General features: G+C 38.6%; 1 protein-coding gene across 1 annotated transcript; it reads right to left on the reverse strand.

Moving 5' to 3' along the window:
* Nucleotides 1-4,525: 4,525 nt before the first annotated feature.
* On the reverse strand, nucleotides 4,526-7,499 carry LOC137733661 (scarecrow-like protein 6). The gene has a single exon (XM_068472807.1). The coding sequence runs from the start codon at nucleotides 6,975-6,977 to the stop codon at nucleotides 4,728-4,730; it is 2,250 nt and encodes a 749-aa protein (XP_068328908.1). The 5' UTR covers nucleotides 6,978-7,499; the 3' UTR covers nucleotides 4,526-4,727.
* Between the last annotated feature and the right edge of the window lie 2,502 nt (nucleotides 7,500-10,001).

Genomic DNA, 10,001 nt, shown 5'->3' on the forward strand with positions numbered 1-10,001 from the left:
GAATGAAACATGAAATCGACTTTCTGGAAGAGGTATGACTTCATATTTTTCTCATTTTGCATCAATTTGAAAATTTTATTAATTGTGAAACCGTAAATCCCAATACCTGTTTTTGGGGTCCCCAAAAAGGTTGCGATATATCACTATGTCTTTGCTGAGGAGATAAAGATATTTTAGTGAATATCTTGCACTATTTCATTTATTACGTATTTGTAGGTTGGAGCCTATTGAAAATATGCATAGCCTTGTTAGGCAGTCGTTTGTAGTCTTGTAGATACATGTGAAAAGGTACACAATTTCGGTAGATACTTGGTTAAACTTTCTGTGGATTGTGAGGTTAGTTTGGATAATCAAAGTCTATTAAGATCATTTTTAGTTTAAAAATAGGTTGGCAATCCATACGTTTTTTTAATACCCCTCACGCCATGAAAAACTTCACACCTACTTTTTACATTAAAATTTTTGACTTATGAAAAATGCCCTCACACACCCCACTTATTATAAGTTTTAACAAATACCTACCAAATTTGTTCATATATTCAGCAGGCATCTACCGAATTTAAGATTTGGCATGTCGTTACCAAAACCATGAGATATTTTAGCCGGATGCTACCAGCGGAGAATGGGTTAATTAGAGGTAGTCTTCAGTTAGAATTGCCCATGAAGCCCAGCCAGGGGAGAATGGGTTGATTGGAGATGTGAATGAATCCTGATCGAACTGCCTACATGACACATCCCGACCCAGAATGTCCACCTGGATTCCGAATCGAGTTGTGCTGACCGACACCCGGAAGGTGACGAAACCATAAAGTATAGTGATGTGGAAAATGTGAATAAATTTAATCCTAAAAGTGCCTAAATACAAGAGTGCGCATGTTAGCAGGAATGAACTCATTTCACACGTGATGTCAGAGCATAAGTAAAGTACAGTAAAGTAGGATGAGAATTATACCATCAAAGGTAATTTCCTATACCAAGATTTGCCAAGAATCCTTGTCAATACGAAAGCTGGGCACTAAAACCTGGAAGGGCGAAAAACAAGAGTGAATGGGCCTAAAAATAAAGCTTTATAAAAACATTTTTGAAAACATTATAAGCCCTCGCTGTAAAATAAGTATAGTTTCCAAAATATACATACTACGTATAGCATGAAAACACTTACCGTAACTTGCAAAATCACAAGAATGCCATACATAGCAATATTGTGTAAATAAACACATAACAACCAAAATCACATGATCTTGCACAAACAAACATATCATAATGAGTGCTCATCGACACATATTGACACACGAGTTCATGCAGAGATATTCTATTATGACCAGGGCTGGGTGTAACAATGATATACGCTCTAATACTATAATCACGTGAAGATTGATGCTATGCACATCACATACGAGTCCTAATTGCCCTTAGCAATCTAGGAAATGACTGGCACCTACAATGGATCCAAAGTGAGCGTACGGTGCGATGTGCACATACACATGAAAGACTGGCCCTGGCCCGGGCAAGTACTAATGTTGATGCAACAACGATGAGCAGATAATGCAAATATCATCATGCAATGGTAAATCAATAGTTCACAACACCATATTATTATTCACGGCCATAAATAAAATTAAGGCATAATAATACGCATACCTGTGCATCCCGTAGAATGAGCATAACTTCAAAATTTCTATCAATGCGCTAAATCTTATAAACATCACGCTAATCTAGGCGTATTGTAGAAAACTCTTTATGAAATGTATAAATGGAGACTAACAATTATATATACTTTATAAAAGAAAAGACCCACTCACAGTTACTTGCGAGGTCACAACCGTTCAAACTAGGATAACCGAAGTCTCCAATAGTAATTGCACCACATGATTCCTCGGCTGTGGCCGAAGTTGGCCGGAAAACAGCTCGAAAGCCATCGGGTCTCCACTTGAAAACTGGAAAAGTTTCCTCGAGTTGGTTTCTCGGTCGAAGAATTCGAGAACTCGCCAGAGTTCTCCATCCTCTGTTTTTCTAGTTTGTGTGCAGGCCCAGGGGTTTATTTCAAATTTCTGGGCTCAGGGAAAGAGATAAGACGAGGTGATAAGTTTGGATTATGGTGGTGGTCTGGGTGGTTCACCGGAGGAAGACCGGCGATTTGGGTGTTTGGGTTTACGGGTAAGGGAGAGAGAGACAGAAAGAGAGAGATGAGGGAGAAGATAGAGAGAAAAGAGAAAGTGTGTCCGAGTGATTTGGAAGGCACGGGATAGGGGGAAAGGAGTGGGGAGTCCCACGTGGGTGGGTCCCACTGGACAGAAACTCAAAATAAAATATGAAAATAATAGAGAGCCAATTATTTAGAATAGTGAAATTATTGAAATGCCCTTCGACTTTGTAAGTCTGTAAAATCTTCATCGTAACTCCAAATTCAATTCTGCTCATGCATACGCATTCGTATTGTCGAGTACTATAAGGATACGCTAAAAGAATATTTTGTACGTCTCATTATACACTACTCAACGAAAGTCAACACCTTCGCCTCTAGGGGCATTTTCGTCAATTCACACTTTTAAAATTTATACAATTGTAGAATTAGGGACAAGTTGTCATACTACATATCTCCAAGGAAAGAGAATCAAATTACTAGGGTATTTCTAAGAAAGGAGTAAATATCATGTGTGCTACATTAGAATACATATTTGATGACGGTGCCTTGACTTAGGCGTAGGAGACGCTTCTCCATGTCTAGGCATAGATGAACGGCATGTAGAGAGAATATGTGTGGTCCTTGTAGAGAATGAGTTTATTGTATCATCAAAGATCCTTGGGGAATTCAAAGAGAAGTCCCAAATAAATACCTAGGCTAGAGTATGTATAGAATCTTGAGAGAGTAATCCCAATTAAACCGAGGGACTATCTAGGAGAGAATCTAGGATAAGATATCCTATCTTCCTAGAATTATGATTACTGCCAAATCCTCAAGATATCCTAATTTGACATGAATTAGGTTTTCCTCTCTTGGGGATGAGTAATATAGGTACCGGACTAAGAAGCCTGACAGTCTGAGAGTCATGAGCCATGGGTATTCTAGCGTTTGTTGCCACCCAAGGTTACATGTTAGGGGCCTAGAAAGCATGGTCCCACACCGTCGAAATTATGTAAGTTTCCAACAAGCACCTACCTAAGACATGCATATTTTTAGTAGGCTCCAACCAAAGAGTGCACAAATATAATGGTTCAAATTTTTGGGGATACGAATCACGATTTCGGGTTTAACAAGCATAAAAACGTCATTCAAATTGATGCAAAATGATAAAGATATGAAGTCTTAACTCTTGCGGATCCTCCAAATACTCGATTTCATGTTCCATTCGTCAAAACTAAGGTCTTTTTTCTTCATTAAACGTGTTTCTACTTTTTGTGGTTCGTGTTTTGTTATACAATTGAGTGGAAGAGTGAGTTTGAAAGCCTGAAGAAAATTACAGATTAATTTGGGGTGTATTCAGAAAATAATTTATTTTTATTTTTAAATACACTACCTTTTCAGGCATAAGTAGTCATTTTTTATTGGGGTTGTAAGTCATTTAATATTAAATTTTTAAATGAGGTGTCTCCACAAATGCTAAAGAGATTCTCCCAAAAGTGAAACTAACCATAAATTATCTGTCACCTCATTTTTTCGCATAATATTTTATAATGTTGATACGAGAATTGACGTTAAACTGTGAGGTGATAGAGAGTACATGGAAAGTCCCACTTTGCTAGTCTTCTTAGCATTTCTATTCAACACTCATTTTTATCTCACACAACTGAAATTTGATTTTTTTCAATTTATTCGATATAATGATTGAAAATTAAGAAGGGTGTATGAGAAGTAAAAATAGACGTCGATAGCACTACCCTAAAACAAACCCAACACCAAATAAAATTGGTTTTATACCCTAATTGAACCCTAGGCTTGCTTGGAATCCTACTGGAAATTATCAAAATTCCAAACGTATTCTCCAAACTTAAATCCGTATTTAACATAGTGAAAGAAGGATGCGGCCTAAAAAGTTCAGCTGTCATCGCAAAGTGGTTAGTTTGTCTCATGACGTTGTTCTCTTCGAAACTAGCCTTGCTGCTGATTTTTAGTGTTTGACCCGTCTCATATTATTGTCAGTTGATGAGATAATCAAATAGATAAAAAAATGAACATTAATCAATGCCAATATTGACATAAACCAAATTTCCTATTTGCTAAGTAGATACTTGAGACTTTAGAGCAAGTCCATCCTTAAAAATACGTTAGCATCCAACCCATTGAATCCACTCATTCAAGCATATGCATCATTGCAGCCGATGTGCCAAAGATCATGAGCACGAACGAGGCGCACCAAATTTGAAGGTTGAGGGTTAAATTCGTTGTGTAATTAGATCTCTTTTTCTTTCTTCCAATTTTCTGGGTTGTTTAGTGTACAACAAATAGTCACCACTTAATTATGAAGGATGCCAGATTATATAGATACACCCAAATCCGAAAGTAAGAAGGTGAAAACATAAAAACTGTACAAAGCCATTGAGTTACTTTGAATGTCTGGTTTCTTCATTGGAAACAAAAGGCCTACTACAGCACCATAGACAATTAGGGCATAGTTGCAGAATCAAGGAAGAAAACCGAAAACACGTTCCGAAACTAAAGCAGTAAGTTATGAGACACCTTGGAGACGAAAATTAATTGGTAGAACCAACTTCAAAAGGCTGGTTCTTCAGCACCTCCAAGCCGAGGCCGATATGAGATCCTTGCACTGCCAGCGGAGAACAAGCGAAGACTGTCTCTTCTCGATGTGGAAACCCCCAACCGGAGTCCGCTGCACCAAGCACTCGGCTTGGGACTCGGTGAAATTGCTGAATGTCAATGGGGAGAACCCAGATGACAAAAACAGTGTTCTCCATGAAGGTGTTCTTTTAGGCAAAAGATGGCAGCCTGTTACAATCTTTTCAATGCCTGGTTGGAGCAAGTACCTCTCAATCTTCTGCAGGGCATCTGGGTTTACATTTGCAGCATCTATTGATTCAAGCAAGCCAGAGTAAGAGTAGAGGGCTTGGATTATTTGGTGGGGAAATGCAACATCGGTCCGGTCACTGCCTCTGTCCAAAGAAACCACAATTCTGGGAGAAAGCTGCTTAACAAAGCGCAAGATGAAAGGAAGCGATAAGGGGTTGTTCGAAAAGGAGCCAATCGGGAGATTGACAGCAACTGCCACACCCTCAGAGGCATGAAGAGGCAATCCCAAAGAACCAGAGTTCAATGACTCAAGGCTTACAAGTTCAAGTTCGAATGCCAAGTTGAGCTCACTAGCAAAGTGTATGAGGTTTTCTCGAGTGAAACTAACCTCGAATTCATCATGGGTGGAAGAGGATATAAATGCAGTGATTTTAAGAGATGGTACACCCCCATTTCTCAAGGCAACTTCTTGCATAAAAGAAGCCCATTGGCCACCATAGCCAATATCAAAATCAATAACATGAACACGATTAAAGCCCTCCACGGCTTCAAGGATGGCTTGGTTACAAGTAAAATTGGCAAATTGGACAACAGGTGAGATTTCAGAGAACGATTTATAAGCACCAATCTTGAAAATGAGGCTAAAAGGCGACAAGGCCGAAGAGCAGTTACTAGAGGTGTTGGTGTTTAGGAGAAATTGCAAGGCCTCCTTGAAGTAAAAAGCAGTCCTTGAAAATGGCTTACCAATGGGAGAGAGCTGGTGATTGAGCCGCGCCAATATCCCTTGCGCGAGTACCAAATTTCCTGTTTCGATCAGCTCTGCTGCATTGAAAAGCTGGTCAATTACTGCTTGCTGAAACTGCTGCTGCTGCAGCTGGTTCTGGTTCATCATTTCTTTACAGCCCTCTGCTGGGCTCATCATTTTTTCCTTTGCCACCGGCATTGTTGGCCTCTGCTGCTGAAGGTGCTGAGGAAGAAACTGAAGCTGCTGCTGAGCCCGAACCACTAGCTCTTGCCCGGGATTCGAAAACGGTACCCTTTGGACCGGGTAACTGGGTCCTAATTCACCAGAATTGGGCCTTTTTGACGGTGGCGGTGACAGAAGGTGGTGCTCTTGCAATTGGGCATACGTCAAAGGCATAAACATAGCTGGGTACTGTGCAAACTGAGCTTGGTTTTCGTTAATTACCATCTGGGGATTGAAAATCTGAGGCTTCTCATCCAATCCCATGCTCTGTTGCTGCTGAAACATGCCGGAAGATTGCGATACCAGAAAAGGATTGCTCATTGAAGCAGAGAAGATTGCAGGGTTTGGTCTCACATTGCTGCTCCGAGTCTCAACATTTGATGCATTATTACTGAAATTAAAATCAGGACCAGAACTTGCATGTAGAGAGGGGCTCACCAAACTCCCAGAATTGTTATTGGGTTCGAATCCGCCTCCGTATCCTCCTTGATCCACCACATCTTGAAACCCTCCGCCGCTGAATTCCAAATCTTGATGGAGATTATCAGAGCCGCTTGAACTCTGCAGCAGCGTGTTCAATCCGAGAGACGGGTCTTCTATATCACTCATAATCAACCTCAGGATGGACTGCTCTTGACCGGGAGACTCAGACAGAACGCTCTCCCAGTCCTCCATGCCGAGGGGCGGCCCGCATTTTTGTTCCTCTAAGGGTGTTCGAGATGGGTTTTCAACCCCCGCAGTTGTTGTGTCTGTAGAGCGGCCGCAGCCACCGCTGGCTCCGCAGCCGTGGGAGGAAGACAGTGTTGAGGAGGATGTCGGAGGGCTTGGGCTTCTTCTGGTATCGAGAACAGAGGTGGGCTCAGAGCCGCCCACATAACAATTCTCCTTGCTGTTTTGGTGGTGGTGATTCCACTTTTGCGGCGGCGGTGGCGGCGGCGATAGAAATGAATCTGAAGCAGCAGCAGCAGCAGAAGAAGAAACAGAAGAGAAATCTAACACCCCCTTCCCTTGAAACTCCTCAAAAGGTAGGGGCATGGCCTTCATCTAACAAAATCAACACAACTATAAATCTCCACAAACCAAAAAACCCAAAAATCTCCAGCTTTTCTTCAACGCCTACGAAACTCACAACCCCAAAAGTCACAAATTACAAATGGTTCAACTCAAATTTACAAACCAAGACAGCTCAATGCTAAAAACCCCAAAAACAAAAACTCATATTTTCTTTCTGGGTCAAACAGAGACTACCCAACTACATGCACAGCTCAAGAAACGAAATTTCACTACCCAAAAGCACTTTTAATAGCTTCTACTGCTCTGCTAGCTTAATGGCTTTTGTTGTTGCAGAAAAAGCTTTTGTATTTGAAGCAAACAGGCCTCAAGGCTCAAGACCCATGTTTGGAACCATCTTCTTCTTTCTTCATTTCTTCCGTCTGTGTGGGTTGGGGGCTTTTGTGGGATTTTCTTTTCTTTTCTTTTCTCCTCTGCTCCTCTGGTTTGCCTTGAGCCTTGAGGGTTAATGGTACTTCGTCTTCCTTCTCTTCTCGGCTATGTGGATGCGTGCAACATATAAAAGTGGGGATAAAGTGCTCTCTCTCTCTCTCTCTCTCTCTCTCTCTCTCTCTCTCTTGTTTTTTAATTTTTAATTTTTCAATTTTTAATTTATAATTTTTCAATTTTTAATTTATAATTTTTTTTTATGTGGCTTTTGTCTGTAGATGTAGTTGTCTATCTCGCTGCTAGGGTTACTGTCACTCCCTTCAAACCCACTCGCATGCAGCACACGTTAATGCCACCTATTCCGCCATAATAAATAGTAGCGGGTGCTCAAGGGCTAGTTTGGATTGCCGTCATCTGAAAAAATGCTATTATCAAAAAGTAGATAGAGTTACTTCTGCTTTCTACTGTTTTAGTTTTATAATTTTGACAAAAGACATTTTTTTTTTCATTTACCAAACACAAGTTTAGTTCAATTTTTTTTTTAAAATTACTTTTAAAATAATTTCAGCAATGTCAAACCAGTCTAAGAAAGTTTTTATTCCTACTTAATAGTAATTGCCATTGTCAATTATTATTCACACTAATTTTTTAGAAAATAAAGATATGAAAGAAATAGATTTGTAGGGAGTTTTGGTGTGGGAAGTGAAGGTGATGGTTGTGCATTATAGATCTATTAATTATTCTATTTCTTCTCATTTTTTTGGGATTTTTATTTTAATTTAAGAAAATTCAATCGTTGGATGTAGATAACAGTTGGAATCAGGTGATCTATATCAAGCTACGTGGATGAGGCAAGACTTGGAGTGTGGTCCAAATTAGCTTGCACTATGACAAGCTCACAAGCAGAAGCTACCAGGTTAGTTATTCACCGGTGTAGGAGATTTTCTGACTCTTTATCATTTGTTGTTCTTGCCATGGCAAAGAGAATATTGATGGAAGTGCTCTAACGAACAAATTTGTATGCACAAAAAAGAGAAGAAAAGTGTTCACTTACTTACAACTAGACAAAGATTAATGTTTTTAATTTACACGAAAAAACTTGAACGAATTTTCGGTCTAGATACATAAATTCTAATGGTGTCATGCTATACTAGAAAATACTAATATTGAACTAAATCTTACATGATTTTAGAAAAAGTAATATTCTATTGCCAAACTTGGCATAAGAAAGTCTAGTGTTTTCAAATTAGTAAATTGTGTAGAAAATAGTCAAATTAATTAGCTTAGGTTGTTATTTAGGATTACAGTTTAGTTATATTTATTTTTATTCAGAAATGAGAGATCTTAAATTTGAATATCTGAGGTACAAATGCGTAACCAATTTTTCTCTGACGCTCGTAAATATAATACTGTTGTATCAAAAATTAGTAATCTAGATTCACAACTTTATATATATATATATATATATATATATATATATATATATATATATATATATATAACCTTTAAAGTAAAGACAGCGCAAAAGAACATTTCTCAATTGAAAATTTCGCTACTTTAAAAGTAAAAGTACAATTTAAATGGGGTACACTTTGTAATTAGATGATTGCCCAAAAAGTAAAAGTAAATTTGATTTTTAATCAACCTTAAGTGTTCTTAAATTCTATTCTTGCCAAAAAGTAAAAGTAAATTTGATTTTTAATCAACCTTAAGTGTTTTGAAATGTTGAATTATATTATTGTTAGTTCATTGTGAAGCTTAATTCATTTCTTCTAGTTTGTTTATAAAACAAAATTTCCAAATCTATTGCACTCTCCTAAAAGGCGCGTGAGGAGGCTCCAGTGATTGTTTATTTATTTTATTAGTTTTCTTTTCCCAAGACCAGAGACAGAGAAAAGACGAGTTGGCTGGAGTGGTTTTTACAACTTTTACCTTTTACATTTGGCTACAATCTAGCCAATATTTTCATGTGAGTAAAGGGGTAGATCAGTAATTTACGAGAACAACTTCTGCCGTCCTGGTTTTCGAAACTGAATCTGACGGCACGTTAATGCGTGGCCTTTTCCGGGTTTTTGAAGATATCGAGATGGATTGGACGGACCAGATATCTGGTTCGAGTTAAAAGTATGTGGTTGCGATCCAGAGCTTCAGTTTTGTCGAAATTTGTACCACTGAACAAAAATAAATTTTAAACACTTCATTCAAACCCTCAAAACTCACCACTACATTCTCCCTCCAAATTTTGGCTTTTTAAAAAAAAAAAAAAACACACACACACACCCACAAATCATTGACTAGCAGCAATTACCTTCAAAACCAAAACCCTAATTCAGATACTCGGTAGGGCTGTCACGTGGTCAAGCTTGTATATCCCGTCATCGAGCGTGAGGTCGGATTAAGTTAAAATTAAACTTATTAGACGACGTAAATATCATTTTTTAATCAATAGTAAGATTAAATTTACTGCTCTCCATGCATCTTTAATCAAAATGTTAACTAAAGACGTCTTTGTTAAACCTGGCAAAAAGATTCTTTCTTTTTTTCATTTACAGATTGTGTTGGGAGTACGTAATTATATTGGGGATTGTGAGTTGTGTAAGCCAAAGCTCGTTGTACGATCATGACACA

The sequence above is a fragment of the Pyrus communis genome, chromosome 5 (genome assembly GCF_963583255.1).
Source record: "Pyrus communis chromosome 5, drPyrComm1.1, whole genome shotgun sequence".
NCBI lineage: Eukaryota > Viridiplantae > Streptophyta > Magnoliopsida > Rosales > Rosaceae > Pyrus > Pyrus communis.

Coding starts and splice junctions, on each gene's coding strand:
- LOC137733661 (XM_068472807.1), bottom strand. CDS start 6,977: ATGAAGGCCATGCCCCTACCTTTTGAGGAGTTTCAAGGGAAGGGGGTG.